The sequence below is a fragment of the Harpia harpyja genome, chromosome 3 (genome assembly GCF_026419915.1).
Source record: "Harpia harpyja isolate bHarHar1 chromosome 3, bHarHar1 primary haplotype, whole genome shotgun sequence".
NCBI lineage: Eukaryota > Metazoa > Chordata > Aves > Accipitriformes > Accipitridae > Harpia > Harpia harpyja.
In genome coordinates, this window is record NC_068942.1 from 75267033 (window position 1) to 75288604 (window position 21572).

A 21572-nucleotide genomic window follows, 5' to 3' on the forward strand; every position below is an offset into this window, starting at 1 on the left:
TTTGTAGTTTTCAGTTTTCTCAAACTTGTTTATGATCTTAAGAACTTAATACAAAACTGTTTGTAATGGGTCAAATATTTATTTTTAAAGGTAATATACTATTGTAGACTGATAGTCATATTGCAGAGGGGCTAAGTAATCTTAGAGAAATTCACTTCACGTGCCAAGGCCCAGTGATCATCAGATAGCTTTGTCCAGTAACAGCTGGCATTTCTGAGGGACAAAACCCCCTATGATTCATATGCAAGCATGCAGGTAAATAGATTCTGCCAAAAGAAAACTGCATTTTCTTATTCAGTGTTTTTGGAAGAGGTCAGAGGTAAAGATGTTCTGAAAAAAACGTCCATGCACATTATGGTAATGCAAGGCTATGATAAGGGTTGTTCTTTGATAATTACAAATATTCAGAAATAAGGTCTTTTTTCTCTAGAACCTTGTGTTGGGGAGATAAAATGTCTACCCCATTTAGGATTCAGGCAGCAAAAAAAAGTTGCTTCTTAAAAGACAGAAAAGTGGCCTAATGCTCTATGTCAGTCAGATTTCTAAGTTTTAGCAAAAATACCTGGTTTAGGTATAACAGAGCAATGGAGTCTGAAGGTGAATGATAATTACTGGTAAATGTCTCTCATTTACATTTTTTTAAAACTGAGCTGTGCCATTCTGTGATGGAGAAGATCCTATTTTTAAAGGAATAGCTGGTATTTTTACATAGACATATGTAATGATAATACAAATAACAAAATATCCAGCATAACACAGACTAACTTGACACATTATAGGGGAGTATTATATAAATGTCATGTTTTTCCCCTCTATTGGTGAATGGTTGCAGATCCCGAATAATCTGAAGATCAAGAGGTTACTGTAGAAATGGTCTAGAACGGGGATAGGTTTCTGTGCACCAGGGAATGTGGGAGAGCTCTACAGTAATTGCAAAAGCAAAATAAAATAAAGTAGATTTATTTATTTATTTATTTATTTATTTATTGTCATATAGATCTTCTGGGCTTGGCAATATGAGAAAGGGTGTTCCCTTAACTAACAGCTTGACTAATTTGAGTTATTGTCATAAGGTATTGAATAACATAGTCTGAGCCGTACAGATGACCATATCTCAGGGCAGCTGGTTGAGCCTAAGCACTAGAAGGCCTTATGCAAGGAACGTATCTCGAAGGAAGGAATGATCTGGTGACCTCCTTTCTTGACAAAGAAACCATGTGGATTGCTTGTGGATGCAAAGTCCTCACGTAGCATCTCTTGAGCAATGCTTTCTAGTTTCTAAGTTGGCAAGAGATGTAATCCCAGTGTGTAGATCAGGATGTACCTTCAGGTTTTCTTGTGTTTTCTCGTGGCTCAGCTGGGATGTTGCGTGGGTTATGTTCTTGTGCTCAGAAATGCAGATGACCAGTGAGTGCTGTGGCTGGTGTTCCTGAGGGACATGCTGTGGCAGATGCATCATCCCTTGCAACCCCAGCTTGTTTTTGGCATAACATTGCATCCAGCTTGAGGTGTTGATTCTGACCTCACAGGATCTCAGTGGGCTGAAACTAGTATTTAGAAGACTAAATGAATAATGAAGGCCAAATCCAATAAGGTTGTTCTTCTGTCATGCTGGAGCTTCTGCAGTAAAGAGGAAACGTGTATAAGAAGTTGAACTTTCAGGGGGGTCCATTTGGGGACTTCAGAATGAACTCCCAGTTTGTTTCCACATCTTCCGTCATAACTTCAGGGTATGTTTATTAAATCTTGTCTTTTTCTTACACAAACATAGCATTTTACACCTGTGTAGTTCCACAGAATTTACCATTACACAAACATTGTTCCCTCTATGGGGAGAATGAGAGAGCAAACACATGACGGACAGTTGGATTGCATAGTGCATTACTGGAAAATGTTGAGAGACTTATTGTGGTAAATTAGCATACAGTAGAATATGTTCTTGACTAAATTTATACTACCAAATGAGAAGGGAATGGAAGTTATGTTTTCAGGGTTCAATTAAACTCTTCTAAATGTATAAATAGGGTTATAGAAATCTATTTTTATATGCATGTATATTATTTAAGTTAATAAATGTAAATATTTTAAAATATAAGCTTGAGCTCTTAGACAGTGGGTTGCGTATGTAGAATAGCTCTCAATTACTTCTTTCACTGGAGAATGAATTGCTCCTGTGACTTCTGGGATAAATCAGTGGGTCAGTATCAAGCACAGTAGCAATCCTGGCACTTGTTCTGAGCCTGTTTGGATGAGAGTTATGTTTTGGGCTTCCTGTGCTCTTGGTTCAGTTTTTTTTGCAAGTGGCTAAGTGTTTCTGAATGAATTTCATAGAACAACTCTGTAGTTTGAGCAAAATTAGTATTGCATATTTTTATTTGGACGGATGGCAGTTTCAGAGCACTTACTAAGCAAGGTATAATTTTTGCACTTTTACAGGAAGCATGTACAGATATATAATTTTATCATGATTTCATTATGTACTTAATGCACCAAACAAATAAATGCCAATGCAAATCCTGAACTGCCTTGTGGTAGCAGTTAATATGGAAGATAACTGTAAGATGGCTGTGACATGTTTGCGTTCTTATATTTAATGATCATTATAGAGCAAAAGCTTCTCATGTCATGCAGAAAAAAATTGTGATCTGATAAGAATCTTATCAAAAGGAAGACAATAATCCTCTTAAGGATTCTTCTGTCTTAGGTCAGCAGGCCAACTGTTTTTTGCAAAGGCGTTTCTTAGTAGCCTGGAACTTGTAAACATTTTTCTGGGTTTTAGATTTTTTTTGTCATCCAGGGAACCTGGAAACCATGAGATGTTCATTATAAATTGCTAGTCTTGCCATTTTCTGATATTTGCCATTAATTTACAATGCAAAAAAAAAATTGCATGCAATGTAGCAAGGTAAAGTTGAAGCTGCAGTGTAATCCATCATTCTCTCTAAAACTAACAGAAACAAAGTACAAGATAAAAGTGACACGAGCATAGCATGACAAGGTTGAAATAATGCCCTGAGACTTGTGTCTCTATTGATGTTTGGAATTCCAGTGCTCTACTAAGAACTTAGGAATGGATGGAGGATGGCAGGGTCCTGGAGACTAGCTAGGCAATTAAAAATACACTGAAAAAACCCCTGAAGGATTGTTAGTGATTTAAAAGGAAAGGAAGATGGCAGTAGGGTGACCCAGCAGAGCCCTAAGTTGCTATTGTGTAGCTTTGCTCTACATCTGGAATTTGAGAAATCACCTGGAAAATGAGATGGCTTTGTTTACATGGTCTTTGTGATGTCTTTTAGGGTTGAGGAGCTGAGCAAGTAGGTAAGTTCAGCTTATTTTGGATTTGCATTTGCTCTACCTGTAGCTTTTGCTATTCAAACATCTATAGAAAAGCCTGAATTTATTTCTGGTGTACAGCTCCTCCTGGTAACAACTGAAAGGAACCAGTGGAAGGTTCAGCACTGGAGGCATTACCAGCTAGAATTAAGCAAAGATATAAGGAGTGATACTTGCTTACATACTAATCCTAGAGTCTCAAAAAACCCAAGGGCAAAGATTTTTTCATGTAGAGTCTTGTGTTTGTAATGGAACATGATGTTAAAATTCTGAGATCTTTGGGTTTGTGGCTATTTTGATTCTTAGCCTAAGAATGTTCTAACACAGCTCTGGGAGCTCCAAACCTCCACCAGGTTTTAGTGCTGTCTTCCAGCATAGTATTGGGTTGTTTTTTGTTGTTTACACACCTAGCTAAATTAACAGGTCAGTACCTAAAAAACCCCCACCCCAAACCAAAAACAAACCACCAAAAAACCAAACAAAAAACCCCAAACAATAAACCGGCCCACAAATCCTATAAATGCTTATATAAATGTAGAAAGTACAAGATGAACAATTTCTGGGTTTGTTGTTTTTTTTTTCTTTTCTTTTTTTTTCTAAGAACCTTTAAAATCCCCACCCCACGCCCCCCACCCCCTTCCCCCCTTTTTTTTTCTGCTTGCCTTTGGAGGAGACTTTGAAAAGAAACAGTTATGTCTTTCGTATGGCAACAGTGGAAGGTTAGGCAGAAGATGTGTGGGAAAGGTATCCTGATAATTTCTTCACTACCTGAAGTCAGTATTCTCAAGTGGCAGGACAAACATGGACAGCAGCTCTCTCTAATGACTGTTCAGCAAACCTAGTGACTTCAACTCTTCTGAATGAAGGTTAGCTTGTACTTTGAAAGAGCAATTCAGTAATAACCTACTTAAAACAACTAGCATAAACTTTCTAAGCCAGTATAAAAGAAACTTGAGTCAGTCCAGGAAAATTGGCCACAATAATTCTTAGTGTTTCAGCAAAGTATTTTTGTCTTATTTGGGGATTTTGTGCCACGTATTCAATTTAGGAAATTGAAATAACATTTATGTGTATTTTTGCCAGACTTTTTGCTTCCCATTAAAAAGGTAAAAATTGGTAATCATAATTTTCAAAATATTAGTAAAAAGGAGGTGTGGGAAGAAAGCAACCTACAAAACCTGTGCTAAAAAAATGTGTTAATTTGATGTCCATGCAAACTCACTGTAAATAATATAATGAATGGGATATATTGAAGATGTCACAGAGTGTCAGGAATCTCCAGATATGTAGCTGATTAGTCAAATCTAGCCCCTAACCACTAACTCATGCATTTCTGTTTTGCTTAAACACTTTGAGCTCCTATTTTTTCCTTTTAAAATATTCTGCTGCTTTCATCGTGTTGCCTATTCCCCAAACAATCTTCTCCTCTCTGTCTTTTCCAAGTCTGCTCATGCTCTACCTTATTCCCTTTCTCTCTTGGTCTTTTAATACTTTTTAATGTTGTTGCTTTGCCTTCTTTGGCTTCCCACTCTGTCCCTTTCTCATAATATTCATAGCTGCTTTGCCGTTCTTCCAAAAATTTTTTGGTACACTCATCCACTTGCTTTTCTCCCATTAATACTCACTTGAGGGTGACACATCATTCATGCTAATTTGTGCCAATACAGTCCTTTTGCAACAAGTATGGATGAAGTAGTATTTTGCTATGGCTCATCAGTAGCTTTGACAATCAAGCTTGTGGTCTTGGTCCACTTCCAAATTGAAAGGTGTTCACAGCACAGATACCATTGGTGTAGTCAGTGGTGGGATGAACAAGTGTTGGTCACAGACTGACGAAGTGTAGCCTAAAGGAATCTTTTCATTGACACCTTGACTGCTGTGGCTCTGGATTGAGCCGTACGGGTGAATGTGAGGAGGCTTGAACTGTTGCCCTGCACCATGCCTGCTGTGGAAGTAGGCAAAAAATTTAACTGAAGTTTCATAAACTTCATAGTTTTTAAAAATATCCTTTATTGAATTTTTTTTTAATTGTCAATTTGTTTTCAATTCCTGGTCTTGAGATGAAGGAAACGGCAGCCCTTCATCCATGTGTTCTGTTAGGGGGCTGAAGTTCATAAGATTTTTACCTAAGTGAATAAAGGCAGAATTTTGATTAATATGTTTAAAAATATATCTACGCTATGAAATTTTGGCAGTGTATATGACTGAGAGTATGTCTATTAAGAAGTATCCTCTGTTGCTTGTAACACTATTCCGTATGCGCCCAAGGCAGGATCTACACTGCTTTCATGCTACTCATCCCAGTAAATGATGTTTGTTGAAAACCTCTGTGAAATGATCGGGGAGTATTGGCAAGCAGTAGAGGGATTTGCAGTATCCAGGATCCTTGTGAAACTACCCAGGAGACCCCCACTTGATGAGAACTTGTTCAGTTTGATCAAGGAGTAATTTATGGCCAGGGAAATAATTCTCAGTTTTGTGATTGATTATCTGAAGAGGCACTGATTATCAGGAGAAGTGCTGGAGTATGTCCTGTGTTACACTTCTAATCATGCTTTTTGAATGTGCTGGGAACAGTATGTTAATATTGCACTTTTCTTTTTGTGTGTGTTCACTCATGAAAGTCAGCTTGAGTTTGTCCCACTGTATTTATTGCTGTGTGAATAATGTTGGTACTGGTTAGACTTTATATATTTGGAACACAATGCCTAACTGCTGCCCTGCCTGTATAATTATTAAGTATAGAGAATGGGTTGGGAAAGTAGCTTTGAAAAAAGCACCTATTATGAATGAATGATTACTGACTTCACAAAGCATTCATAATATTGACAGCCAGTCAGGAAAATTAAATGAATGCAATCAGGATAGTGATTACTTTTCTCAAGAAGTGTGTGTAAGAAAGAGAGGGCAAACTTTTGTACTTCTTGGCATCTTAAGACCAATATTCTACAGTGAAAAGTGGCTTACAGAAATGTGGCTCATTATGTATTGGGTATATGTATGACAGGACCTTGAGTTAGTGAAAGCTTTAAGCTGGGTGTCACTAGACCTCCTCTTGAAGTGAACTTCTCAAAGAAGACCAAAAGGCTTTCAAATTCAAATTTACAAGTTTTATTTGAATGAAAACTAGAAAGTTAGCTTCTTACAAAATAGAATCTTCATAGTGACCTGTGGGGGATAAACATAAAAGAGATGTATGCACAACTGCCTGCTTTGTGCAGGTAGGTCCTTGCTTCAGTAGTTGGTGATGTTCAACTTGGTAGCTTGGTGAGTGGCAGCAAAGTGGGCAGTTTGTTTGGGTGTTTTAGAGCTTTTTTGGCACAAGGAGATTTTATGGAACTACAACAATAATAATCCTAGGTTTAGTTAGTAACTGGACAATACAGAAACTGAAGAAAAATTGGGGAATTATTTTGCCATTAAGTTGATAGGGAAAGAATATGGAAAACAATCTCAGTGGCAGAGGCAAGTGAATACATAGTTCTCAGATGTTTGGAAATTATAAGGAAGTTCTTAAAATTAATGTGAGTAAAAAAGTTACTGTTAATCTCTCTGTCCCCCATTCTGAACATACTTTGATTTTAGTACATGTTTTTATTTTTCATGCTTAAAATGGTGGTGCTTGCTTTTACTAACATACAAGAAGATGATGCTAGTTCTTTATGCAAACATCATCAAGCTAATTAATAACAGTAATGTATATACTGGAAGCAGAAGCAATAGTTATTCTGAGGGCACTTTGATTTTAATTTCTAATAAACATTTTGATAGTACTTATGTAGATGCAGGGTAGCATGTGTGAGCATATCCTAGTTTCCCTTAATAATTTATATATAATCTGCATAATTTGTCTTGTTTTATTCTAATTCTAGGCACTATACTGTCTTGTGTCTGCAATCCTGTGACTTTTCCTTGCAGCTGCCATGCTAGTTTAAGCAGCTCAATCCCTTCCCCTGACTTTACTTCTTCACTTCCCGGCATTATACCCTTCACTGCAAAACTACAGGCTGAAGTGGATCAGGAGACTGATCCAGGTGTTGAGTATCTCCCCCTTCTTGGCTTTTCGCTACCACTGAGAGGAGAACCATAGCTCAGTTCTCTGGATGCAATTTTGCTGGTCTGATGCATAGTTTTAGTTTTCTGTGATCCAAAATCGGTTACTTGCAAATTACCTTAATTAAATATGAGTGTAGTATAAACATGAATATTTTTAATATATGTTAGAGACTTGCAGTAAAAGTATGCTATCAGATTTTTATGTCTTTATTTCATAAAAGGATGCAGAAAGCAGAGACTGCAAAGATGACTGATGAGAAGGGATGGGCTGGTTGGATTAGGATTATTTTGGAAAAAGGCTATTAAGAGAGAAACTGAATTGCTTTGGCCATTTTAGAATTAGTATTTCAGCCCTTGTAGTAACAATTGTTGGTCTGTGTCTAAAAAAAATTTACAGTACTTTCTGTCAATTTTTCTGATAACTTTATAAAACACTTGATTTTGTTAAAGGCTCTGATTCTATCTTCATTATCATTGTTCAGATGTATTAATACTTGCTTTCACTAAGCCAATTTCCTTTGAATATATGAATAGTCAGTGTATTTCAAAAGCTCTGTAGAGTTTTAAATGGCTAAAGAGAAAACTGACAAGCCTGAAAATTAACTCATAGCAAAGACCTTCTGAAAATGAGAAGAGTTCTCACAGTCATTCAGGCGGAAGTTTATCTTTCTTTAAATTTGGATTTTAATAAATGTATACTCTCCTGTGCATTGGACATAAATCACACATGCCACTTAATAGTGTCATTTTGATTTCATTTTATAGATTATTAAAGTATTATTGGTATTTACATGGATTTATTAGAGCAGTTGCTCAATTTTCAGTTCTTTCAACTGAAAGTGGATACAATGGTAATATTGAAGGTGATTAAATTTGGGGGCCTAAGTGTTTGGCTGTGCATTAGCACAGGAGTAAAATGTTGCAGAATTCATTGAAAGCTCTGAGTATCCATCTGCTGAGCAGAAAATGATCTGTTTTTCGTCAGCTAACTGTGAACATCTGTAACGAACTGCATGTTTCATTTCAAGTGATTGCATTAAGGAGTTCAGCTCTGCTGTGGAGCTCAATAGGGTCTGTACCCCAAGTACCAGTGCGCTCCCTGCTCCGAATAGTGGCATGAGGGTGGCTGGGGAATAGTGATCTTTTGGAAAGGTTTGCACAGCTGTGGAAGAGGCTTTAGAGGATTAAAGGACCCCCCCCCCCCCCCAAATCAAAACAAAAACCCCCAACAACAACAACCCCCCCTCCCCCAAGCAAAAACAAAAAATAAAGAAACAAACAAGAAAAAACCCCAAACCAACTAATGGCATGGTCTCTGTTGGAAGTTTGGGAACACGGAATACTGATTTTATTGATTTCTGCTGCCTTTTTCTTGTGCTGTGCATATTAGGACCCCTTAAAATTTACTCTTGTATACTTTTCCTGTTTCCAAGTGGAAAAAAACCTAGGCATTAGGTGTTACCCTGTTCCCAAGGCACCCCAAATTCCTAAGAACAGTAGCAAATATCATTGCATGAAACTTGTTGCAATTTTATTTCGCAGTGTGAATGGCAACTTGCTTAATAAAGAAAAGCAGATATGACTAGAACAATTGGGTTTGGGTTTTTTTTTTCATGGGGCCTTGGGGTTTTTTTTTGTTTTTTGTTTGTGGTTTTTTTTGGTTGTGGGGTTTTTTTTTTGGTTTGTTTTTTTTTTTTGGTTTGCCCCTATAGTTTGCATGGCTTGTTGATGTAGTAATGCTGGCATGAAATTAATGTAGTGTTCTAGAGTGGTTTTTCTTGAGAAGAACTTAATTGTATTTTTCGTTTTGTTCCCACACCTCCAGATACTTAACTGGAGGAAAAAAGAAAACAAACTTTAATTAGTTATTTTAATGCTTTAGTAATTTTTAACTTTTTGTTTAATACCGACCCTACCTTAAAATGAATGTAATTTGAGTCATTTGAGTCTGGTTATAACTTGCGCTGAATTGTATCTTAATGGATTCCCATTTGATTTCAGCCTATATTTTTCTTTGACTAAGCTATCCTTGTCAGTCAACGTAAATGTGTGCAAGCCATGTAGAACAATGCAACTAAAACCCCATTATGTTCATGTATCATCGTAGATTTTATTGATACCACTTACATGTTTTCAAGTTCTATGGGGGGTTATAGATAGCATAAGAAAGAGTGTGTGGTGGGTTGGTCCTGCCTGGATGCCAGGTGCCCACCAAAGCCTCTCTATCACTCCCCTCCTCAGCTGGACAGGGGAGAGAAAATATAAGGAAAGGCTTGTGGGTTGAGATAAGGACAGGGAGAGATCATTCACCAGTTACCATCACGGGCAAAACAGACTCGACTCGGGGAAATTAGTTTAATTTATTACCAATCAGATCAGAGTAGGATAATGAGAAATAAAACGAAATCTTAAAAACATCTTCCCTCCACCCCTCCCTTCTTCCTGGGTACAACTTCACTCCCAGATTCTCTACCTACCCCCCTCCCCCCCCAGCAGCGCAGGGGGACGGGGAATGGGGTTTACGGTCGGTTCATCGCACGTTATTTCTGCCGCTTCATCCTCCTCAGGGGCAGGACTCATCACACTCTTCCCCTGCTCCACTGTGGGGTCCCTCCCATGGGAGACAGTCCTCCATGAACTTCTCCTACGTGGGTCCTTCCCATAGGCTGCAGTTCTTCACAAACTGCTCCAGCGTGGGTCCCTTCCACAGGGTGCAGTTCTTCAGGAGCACACTGCTCCAGCATGGGTCCCCCACGGGTTCACAAGTCCTGCCAGAAAACCTGCTCCAGCGTGGGCTCCTCTCTCCACGGGGCCACAGGTCCTGCCAGGAGCCTGCTCCAGCGCGGGCTTCCCACGGGGTCACAGCCTCCTTCGGGCATCCCCCTGCTCCGGCGTGGGGTCCTCCTTGGGCTGCAGGTGGATATCTGCTCCACCGTGGACCTCCATGGACTGCAGGGGGACAGCCTGCCTCACCATGGTCTGCCCCACAGGCTGCAGGGGAATCTCTGCTCCGGCACCTGGCGCACCTCCTGCCCCTCCTTCTTCACTGACCTTGGGGTCTGCAGGGTTGTTTCTCTTACGTGTTCTCACTCCTCTCTCCGGCTGCAGTTGCTCTTGCGCAGTTTCCCCCCCTGCCGTGTTCTTCTTAAATCCGTTATCACAGAGGCGCTACCACTATCGCTGATGGGCTCGGCCTTGGCCGGCAGCGGGTCCGTCTTGGAGCCGGCTGGCCTTGGCTCTGTCGGACATAGGGGAAGCTTCTAGCAGCTTCTCACAGAAGCCACCCCTTCAGCCCCCCTGCTACCAAAACCTTGCCACACAAACCCAGTACAGCATGGAAGTTAGAATTAAACATAATACTCTTGAAAAGTAACCAATTGCACTTTTGGCTCTTCTTCTCCCCGCCCCACTTGCATTTACAGTCTGTTTTTTTGGAAGAAATTGTTAATCAATTAATTGTTGCCTGCTTGCTAATAACAGTGAATTCTGAAGTCCATTCTCCCTTTTTTGTGTTATTTGAAGGCTGGTAATCAAGAGAGCAGTCACAAGTACTTTGCTTCCCCAGGCCCTTTATCTCCTGTAAGACTGTAACCTTAGAAAGGTTGCTAATAGAATAGGTCTTTTTTATAATGGACGAGGGCTAATGACTTTCTTTGACTCCTTGGCTTATGTTAGGTTTCAGCACTGCATGCTGTGAGGTGTTTGAACCTGTGTGAGAGACCTGGCCAGTGGAACAACTTTAGGGTGACCTGGATTTGGGACCTTCAGTTTTTCCAGAGGTGTTTGGGGGCTTCTTCTCCCATGTAGCTCTTCTTGTTGGAGTTCTGCAGGACCACGTTTCTTGCATCTTCGGTGCCGCAGATGAATATAGCCTGTGGGAATGTGGGATGAACAGTTATGATGATATGAAGTGTGGTGTCATAACTATACCACTTTTCCCCTCCACCCTTAATTTCATTTGGACACAGCTGTTGTAGAGCTTACCAAAGCCTAATGAATATGAGATGGTGTGTGCTGCCTGGTATTGTCAACTGAACTTTGCCAAGATCTTGGTTGTTCTTTGTGGAATACAGTTTGTTAACTTATTGAGTCCTGTCACTACCACAGCTGTAAGTGGAATTATGTTGAGTGAACTGTTGTGCTTTACCACATCAGGTCAGGAAGCATGTAGCATCTTTATTGTACTGCAATCCATATTTATTCTTTTCGGTGATTAAGCAGTGCAGAGAGTTGATGTGAAGTGCCTTGGGGTCCTTGCATCTCTATCAGTACTTTTTAAAACAATGTAGCTATATACTATGACATTGTAATATTTCATAGGTCTTTTGAACTTGAAACTAGTAACTGTTGTGTACCTGGTTTTAATTAAAACAGATTCATGGTACTTTGTCCTTAAAACTACTATACAGCTACTAACAGCTTCCACTGTTTACCAAGTATTCCTTAACTTGATGTAGTTTTGTGTCTTAATGATAAGTTCCATCTTAGGTTGGCTTTTTACTAGTATGGCCAGGTTTTTAACAAATAAACATAAATTTTTTAGTCTTAAAATTTTTCTAGTTGAAATCAGCAGAATTTTTCTTTTGCATGTTGTATTGCTGCTTGGAAGGTCATTTGCTGGATTCTGGTGCTGACAAAGCAGTTGTGCCTTTTTTTTTTTTTTTTTTTTTTTTTTTTTAAAGTAGATTAGAGGAAGTGAAGTGCCCTCTAGTCTGAGGGCATACGTTCTGAGTAAAAATGCATTACTTCATTTCTGCAACTTTCTGCTATTGTTACCTTCCTCTGTACATGAACATCAGATAAACTAAGCTTTCTATGTACTCTTAATACAGTTGGTAAACTAAGAAACCACTAAGAAGTTGACATTCCTTTTATTATTTTAAGTCTTTTATCTGCTGAGAATTAAGAAAACAGAGCAAAAATAGTAAGTAGTACATTCTGCTTACTTTATTGGTCAAGCACATACTATTATTTTGTGTGAAGATTTTCCTATTGATGCATGTTGTGTGTTCATAGTACAGCAAAAAATCCTCATTGTGTTCCAGTAAAATTGATTTTGCTCTGGAAAGTGTCAGTGTGGGGATAATCATTGAATCTGAAAACTTGTTTGCAGAATTATAGTCTTGCTGTGTATTCGTATACATATTCATGTATATTCACATAGAGTTATAAATGACGCTGTGTTTTTAGAAATATAAATTAATCAAGCTTGATCTGTTTGACAGTTCTTTCATCCTTCTTGGGAGTGTAAGTTAACAGTGGTGAATGTCAGCCTCCAGTGAAAGTAGTGATCTATTGTAGAATTAAGTCTTGAATGCTGTTGTGTTTGCATTCTCCACTTAAGCTTGGACTTTTTTGGTGAACTTTATTTTCTTAATAGCAGGTGATGATTAAATTACTTCTACAACATGCTCAAATCTCAAACACACAATAGTTACACAGTTCATATAAGGGGTTTGTTTGTTAATCTGAGCTCTGTTTTACAAAAATTGTATGAATGCTGCTTTCCTTTGAAATTAATCTTTAAAAAGAAATCCTGTTTTGTATAATAAGATGCCAGACTCACAAAGATTTCCTTTCTTGTTTCATAGACGTTCCATCTTCAGAGCAGCCTGAACTGTTCCTAAAGAAACTTCAACAGTGCTGTGTCATTTTTGACTTCATGGACACGCTTTCAGACCTTAAAATGAAAGAATACAAGCGCTCCACTCTTAATGAACTGGTGGACTACATTACAATAAGCAGAGGCTGTTTGACAGAGCAGACTTACCCTGAAGTAGTTAGAATGGTGAGTTCCTTCTTTCTCATGGTCTCTTTAAATCCACTTGCAATTCCAGTTACGCATTGTGGGCGAAATTGAACCCTGGAGTAGGTGGATTAAATGAGGCCTTTGGTTTGTATTTTCTGCTAGACATCACTTGGGGATAATTCTCCAAAGACAAAAATATTAATTTTTATATATGCTTAATTAAAGTCAAGTAGGTGATGGTTATTATAGTGTCACAAATGTATGAAAGGAAACCTGGATTGTTTCCTGATGGAAAAAGCCAGCAGCCATAAAATCAGAGTCCCTCACATTTCCCCCCACCTACCCTCCCTCTCCCCCAGTATAAATAATGGAATAATTTTTGCAAGTTTCTTTGAACTTTATCCAAGCTCTTGAGTGTGTACTTCAGGCGGAGATAGCTTAAAGTATGCACAGATAATGATTTTTAAATAATAAATGCTAAAAATGTTGTATAGGATCAGTGTCAAAATTTTCTGGTTGTATTATGTGGATTCATAGCAGCTGCCGTTACAGTGAGCAAGATTACTCAACAATAAAGCCATACCTTGTATATATAAATTGTCAAATAATAGTGCTTTCAATGTAAAAATGGAAACAGTACCAGATGCTAGCTTTATCGTGAAGAACATTTATTGCGATTGGCAAAATCAATCATTACTTTAAAATGTTTATTCTGTACTACCATACGGAACCCTTATAACCTGTTATCTAAATGAGAAGGCGGTTAGTTAAATATAGATTTGGTAATGCTGGTTTCCTAATGGTACTGTGTGATCATGGAATCCACTGGCAATGTGCTGTAGGAAGAAAAACATGAATAGATTTTACATTGCATTATATATGCTCCTTATTTCTTTGCTGACACACAGATACATGGTGTGTTGTTTGTCTGTAATATTTAAAAATAGCTGTAAATTGTGGCAGAATCATCAAGCAGTTAATAGTGAAGAAAAAAACCCCCAGAATTAAGGGTGTATGGAAGAACCTTAATATGGCTTCTTTGTGTGTATGCATTGTCAGAAAGCCTATAATTAATCGTGCAATCAGATTCTTCCCCTTCTCACTCACCTTCCCTTCCTCCCTTCTGTACTAGACCAATCTTCTGAATGAACTGCTTTTCAGTATGTTGTTCAGCATGTGGTCTAATGCACCATTCAAATACGTGTCTGAATAGAGAATTACTTATTCGTTGCTGAATTCTGCTGCTGGTGCTGCACTGTAGCATCTAAATGGCTTGCAAATGTTAGTTTAATCATACTTGTACCCCTTGTGCTGAACAAATTTTATCATACCCTTTGTGTAGACAGGACACTGATGCACAGGTAACTTCAATAAAATTGGGTACTTTTTCTGTGTGTAGAAGATGCCTCTGTACTCATCTCCTGGGAGAATTTGTTTTTTTGTTTGGTTGGTTTTTTTTTTTTAGTGTTTCTATTATTGAGGTTGTATTCTTGCATTGACTTTGGTTATAGTTGTTTACTGCAGCTACATTTGTAGAATAAAGACTCTGCAAGTTAGTGTTGTCTAAGGTTGGGCCCCAAGAAACAAGAAGAATTTGATCTGTAACTGCTGGTAAAGTTCAATTTGAATCATAAATCATAACCTGTGAAGCAGTCTGAACTTGAACTGTAGAAGAGATGCAAAACCCCTTTGCTAGAATGTCCTACTGTCCCTGCAGTCACTTATGTTGATTCACAAAACAGTTTTTATCTTAAGAAAATAATGCGTTGCCTAAATAGGTTGAAAAGCATGGTTTTAAATAATTTTCTTATATGTAGCTTATAACTACAATATGGAGGAGTCACTGGAAGTAAAGATACAGCATGAATTTTTCCACTGGATTTCACAGATACTCGCTAATGGACCTTCAGGAATTCTAGTTTCAGTTTAGCTCATTTCTGATGGAACACTGTTCTATCTTCTTTTCTCCAGTATTCCACATATCCTTTCATTTCTTCACGCCCTTCTTCATCTTACTTTCTTCTGCCTTGCATTTGGGCTTCAGTGCTGAACTCAAGCTACGTTTTCTCTTCAGTGCCGGGGTACTTAAGCAGGGGAGGACTGAGAATATTCTCAAGTCCTGTATCTGGCTACTCAGTGGTCCCTGACTGCCCCAAAAGATCCCTAAGTAGTTAGGGAAGTGGACATGCTTTTTCCTAAAGAATTTCCTGAAATAGTTGTAATACTCAGATTTTGAGAAACTCTAGCCTGCAACAGACACCTGTGCTTTGATGAAGGTGTAAGCTGTTGGAAAGCTGGAGTCCCCGATTGTGCCTGTTGCAACCAGCAGCATTTTTGGTGCATGTGCTCTGGGAAAAACACTTTGGTGGTTGTATTCCATGTGAGCAGGATGCTGTGCTCTGGTATTGAATTTATGTGAGTGAATCCATGGCAAATGCATGAATGATTTATGTCGATCATCCTAACAACTGCTAATGCAGTGTTTCTGCTAAACCACATCATAAGGACTTTTGTGGGTTGTAGGTATTTTGTATTTTACAGGTAGGCTCTCTGGTAAAAATGCTATTTTTCCTCCTGGTCTTTGCCTATAAAAGCAAGACATCTCCATCACTTTGATTACAGTTATACAGGCCCTAGAGGAAAAGGTAGGACTTCTGATATTATATAAAATAAGTTTTCACCACATACTGCCTGGTGAAGAGACAGCATTAATCACTTTGTGCTGAAGCATTATGTTTGGTGTAACTTGTTCTTTGCAGTAAGTGCATGTTCTTGTTTCAAGCAGAATTGTGCTCGTAATTGTATACTGAGGCAGACTTAACTGTATACAGTTGGCTTCATGAAGGCATCTGCCACCTTTATCTACTTTTGAGGATTTTCATCTAGGTCTCCAACTGTGTTCATAAAGGACCTGTCAAGTTGACAATCTCTGACCTGTCATGATAGTGAAGAAAACTGCAGTATCTGTGTCCTGACCAAATTAGTGTCCCCATTACCTGCCACAATTGTCACAGGAGTGTTTTGATTGAAAGACCAGTATCTTAAAACTGGTCAAAATAGAGCACAAGTGTTTGGACCTTTGGAAGGTCTCCTCCCTCTTATGTTTAGTGTTTATGAATCCAGGAATTAATATTTCTTGCTTGGACCTTTGGGCTGCTGTGATTTGGAGGTGAAGGGAAGTATTGTAAACAGGTGAAAAAGAAAGAAGCTATTCTGGGAGTTTTGACATCATTTAAGAGCAGAAAAAAAGGCGCACTGGTCTGAAGCTGGTATTTAAAAAGTTACTAATATTTATAAAGAAGAATTAATGGCTAAAGTGCTTTCTTATCTTAATTATCTAAAATATCCAAAAAAGTGGTATCTGTGGAAGAGCCTATTTTTGTTCTAAAGTTTTGTAATGTACGTGGATATTAGTGTTCTCTTCATGACCCAAAAGGAGTTTGGCTTTACAGATAATAGGATAGAAAAAGGTTGCCTGTAAAATTCTTCAGAAACTCTGATATTTTTAATTACTTCTAAAATGTGGTGGTGTTGTGATGTAGGGGATTGAAAAACAGTCATTTGTGGTAGCCAGCATAACAGCTCCTGGGTATTTTTACTGCCAGTCATCCTAAATTCATGCCATTAAAACCTTAATCCTTAATCGTAATATCACATATTTTCATCTTGTTCTCTTGAGCAGATGATATGATGTTGTATATAGCTAAATGTGAAATCACTTGGCTATTTGTCAACCTGTGTGCATGTCCGCTTCTTTAAACCACTCTCTTTAGCTTGATATATACAGAAGTGTTTGGCCTGTTACTGGTTTTTTAATGAATTTACTAATGGCCACCAAAGCAAGCTTGCAGTGGCCTCTTCACTCATCAATATCAGTTGATGGGAAAAGAGGTTGGGATTTGTGTTAATGGCCATAAGCTGGACAGATTTATTCAGAAGGGTATTGCTCAGTGCGCTTCCCCTGCAGTTTGATGTGTTGTTCAGAAGGGCATATGACATTCTTTAGAATTAAGCTAGTCTTAGGAAAAAAGGCCCTTGCCAATTAAACCACACTCTGCTAAGAAGGAAATGCCAGTAATATGACTTTATGAGCCAATAATTGGACACTTAATCTAGAATTTGTTTCTGTCTGAGCAAAATGTGGAGGCTTAAACTAATGATGCTGATTTTGCTGGTAGATTAAGCAATGGTAGTTGAATGAAATAAATGTTTGTTATTATCTGTGGTATCCTAAAGGGTGTATGTAGTAGAGCTTTTTGTGTTTTCTGTGTATTAAGACATAGATTGAGGAAACTGATTTCTTTCCTTTAAAAAATCGGATGGGAAAAATTGACAAGCTGTTAAACTGAGAAATCTGGATGAATCTCTTTGTTGGTGAGCAACATTTCGGCTTTCCTACTTGCTTCTTCCAAAATTGTAAACGCAACCCCTGATATTTACCATGATGTTTATGCAACATCCGTGGATGGTTGCCAGCCCATAAGAGATGGTTAATGAAACTTTTTTGAGATAGACCTTTTAGAATGGTATAGTATTACTTTGTTCTCCTCTCTTTTAAGTGCAGAAATGCCTTTGGCTTCCTGTTGGCATCTTTATCTTTTGTGTAATGACGAATCAAGTAAAATAAGACTGTAATCTCTGTAGCCAAAGTGTAACATCATATTAGATGTCTTGTGGCTCAGAAGCTGTGTTGAGCAACACAGTGAAAGAAACTTGGTTAAATGAACACCCAAATAAATACCAAAAATTGCATTTTAAAGGTCAGATTCTGATTTTTTTTTTTCTTTTTTTCTTCTTCTTTCTACTGACATAAATCTAGAGGGACTGCATTCCTTTTACTGCAGGTTTGTCTCAACAGATGTGAGGGCAGAGTCTGATCAGGAGTTTGTTTGTGACAGACCTGTTAAACATAAAGAATATCTTGTTAAGCCATGATTTTTTTTAGCATGTTAAGAAACCTATTTTTAGGAAGTGTTCTAGCTGTTAGAACTTCATAGGCATTATGAATTTCTTTATTTTCTATAGCTTTAGCTATAGCTTATGACTAACTATGACACCCTGCTTGCTAAATGTTCATCCTGTTCAGGGTTTTCCATGTTAAAATGTTCTTGGATAGAGATTTTTATGCAAGTCTACCTATATTCAGTCTTACCTTTTTGATCGAGCAAAAACAGTGTGCATATGTTCCTGTTGGTTCTTGTATTAGATTTAAAAATACAATAGTGAATGTCATTTTGAGTTTAAGGGAACTAGATCATATAGTCTTATAAGAATTGACAAATAATGTCCCTTTTCCAATATGAATTTTATATAACTTCAGGAATTCTGTAAAAGATTAGGAATTAATCTTAAACTCAACTTAAATCAGTAGAAGTTGAACAGATTGTTTTGAAACCATCTGAAATGCTGAAAGGAAGGTAAAATGACTTTTGACCCCACAAATGGACTTTGATTGAAAATTGTCATGTAGGTGCAGCCATGATAGAGCAAGCATGCTGAAGTTTAAAAAAAATAGATAAAAATCACATCATATTTTAAATTCTGTTCTTGTTTCTTTAATGTGAGGGTTATCAATTCTGTAGAAGCAAGAAAAGAATCTAACTTTGGTTTCTTTTATGCATTATTTCCAAATTCCTCTGTTAGATACTTTTTATTATTCACATTCTTTATACACCTAATTTGTACAAAAAACACAATGCTTATTAAAAGAAGAGGCTCTGATGTTCTGTACTGCTCTCAAAAAATCAGTTGGAGGCAGCTCCTCTTGCAGTAGTTGTCCCTAATAATTTTTCCCGACAGTATGTAATTACATTTACCAGTATCCATTATTCCTCCTGTTGGTTACATAGGCCTTTCATTCGTCAGACTTTATCTGCATAATAGTACAGTGACTAGGTCTAAAGCAAAGAAATAAACTGGAAAAAACATTTTTATTCCAAGAAGTACTTGTGTTGACTGCAGCTATTTTTTTTTTTTTAATTTTTTTTTAAAAGGAGTGTACACCCCCACCCCCCATTTTGACTGTGTCATCTCAAATACCTTTTGAGCATTGTGTCTGTAGACAAACACAGTGTGAATCTTCTGAGAGATTGTTTTCTTGGGTTTTGATCTTTTTGTTTTGTTCTTCAGTTTGGAGTCTGAGGCAGTATGAGTTTTGTAATGCTGTCTAGAATGCATGTATTGGCAGGCTTTCACTTGCTCTGATGCCTGCTCTAGAGATGGGGGGCTCTTTCTGCTGGTACTGTGCTTTAATTTGTCCAAGATACTTGAGTAACTGCTATGATTTTTTAGGTTGTATTGTATAGAATTAGCTGGGCACACATTAAATAAATAACTGTTCCACTGGATCATCTCAAAACAATAGTTACATGGAGATAGCAATGAACAGGGTTGTTACTAGTAGGGTACCCTGTTATGGTTCAGGTCCAAGTGACCTACAGCGCAATTTCAGAGCTTCAGTTTCTAGCAGCGAGAAGGTGTACCCAGGGGTGCTACCTGGGGATAGGTCTGTGCTAGCACTTCTAACTCAGATTGTGAGTGTGTGCTTGGAAGTGAAGCTCCCATTTATTCTCACTCCACTTTGATGCCTGTGATAGAGAAATTTTAGGGGTTGTAAATTCGGTTCCTTTTGGACAAAATATCTACTCAAGGAGGGTACCTAATGCTTTCCAACTTGCTAATGGGCTTCAATGCAAGAGATCACTAGAAAGAAACTCATCCCTCCAAACATATGTAGTGTGGACATTGCACCTGAGCACCAGCTCTTTTGTTCCACAGATTTGCTCCTATTGCACTTCTCTGCCAACAGAACCATAGCCTAAGGATCTCAATTTTACTGTGTGCTCATCTGTATGGATGGAAGGTACTACCACTGCTAAAGTGGGTGATGGCAAGCTAACAAGTTTAGGAGTCCTGATCTAGAGCTAAGTTCTTGCAGGTTATTGATTGAATTTTTAGAAGACTTAAAGGTCAAGAAAAGATGAGACGGACTGCTTCCGCCCACCCTATGGTCTGCATTGTTGCCTGTGTTTGCAGTCCAGCGTAGTTCATTTTAATGCAGCCAAGTCAAAAGTAATGCTGCTGGGCAAGAAGGTGGCTTATAATATTAAGCTCTGAAAGACTGTATTCAGGCAAGCAGTGGTGCAGAGAAGGACCTGAGCATTGCGGATTACTATCGTGAGTATCTTGATATGAGTTTCTGGTACAGTGCACTGTTCAAAGAAATGAATATTGATGAATTAAAATGGCAACATGCAGAAAAAAAGAGGGAGATGGTCTGGCTTTCTATACATGCCCCAGTACACTTGTTGTGCACAGGTGGGAGCTCAAAGGAAGGAAGCAAAAATAATCACAGCATTAAAAACAAACAAAGAAACCAACAACTGCCTGAGTTCAGAAGCTCTATCTTTCCATTTAGCAGCACAGAGGTTGAGAAGTGTCATGTCTGTATAAAAATACCTATATATAAATAGATACATAGTGCATATGCGAATATATATACAGATGCAGAAGAGATCTGGTGGTTTAATGAGAACCAACGGGGAATCAGGCAGATTCAACATTGAAGTCAGAAACAGTGCTGTAGTTAAATTAGCAGTAAAACTTTAGGAGAAGAGAGCTGGTGGAATCTTTTATAATCTTTTAAGATAAAATTAGATATTACTTTTTGTAAGATGTATTTTAGTAAAACTTTGGGGAACAATTCAATGGGTTATATAGAGAGATTATAGCTGAGTGACTGCAGTAGTCACTTCAGGCTCTAAAATATGTAAATCCATAAACAATATTAAAAAAAACACATATGCAGATGTATTTCAGAAGGACAAGTTTAGTGTCTGTTACAGGGACCATTGTTGTCTTCCAGTTAGCATGGCTTGATGTTATGGCTTAATTACATTTTATTGTTACTGTATATTGTTAATATACACAGTAGCTTAAATATTGTGTGTGCAGAGATCCTCAGTTTCAATTTCATATGTACATGGGGTTTACTTGGATGGTTCCACATATTGGTAATAGAAGAGCAGGTGTTCCCTGTGAGCTAATTGGGAATTCACTTATCCTGTTTTTATATAGCTAATATATTAAGCTTCCCTGCGTGTATATTTGTTTTCATTTCAGGCTCCATTCAGGAAAACTATTACTGATAAAAATCTTTGTTTCAAACAGCACAGTGTAGGAGCGCTGAGCTGAAATTGAATTTGTGAAGTGTTTCTGTTCCAGCCTCGTCATCTTTATAGTGCTCCAGAGAGGGACAAAGAGAGGACTTTTCAAAACATTTATACTTGACTTCAGAGTTAAGCCTCCTAGTACTTTCTTTTCTAAACGTTATTTAAGATATAATTGTGGTGACAAAATCAAAGCTTTCTTGAAGCTTGTTGCTTTTAACTGTATATTCATAGTTTTGTAGTTCTGCATTGCCAGGTACTAGTCA

The 21572-nt window shown here is 38.0% G+C and overlaps 1 protein-coding gene across 6 annotated transcripts in view; it reads left to right on the forward strand.

The window, feature by feature from the left end:
* The window catches only part of PPP2R5E (protein phosphatase 2 regulatory subunit B'epsilon), a 77359-nt gene that overhangs the window by 31216 nt on the left and 24571 nt on the right, over window positions 1-21572 (forward strand). For all 6 annotated transcript variants that reach the window (XM_052783430.1, XM_052783426.1, XM_052783427.1 and 3 more), the window contains one exon: window positions 12981-13177. In XM_052783430.1, the coding sequence (XP_052639390.1) occupies window positions 12981-13177 (197 nt within the window). The remainder of the gene's footprint in view (window positions 1-12980; window positions 13178-21572) is intronic.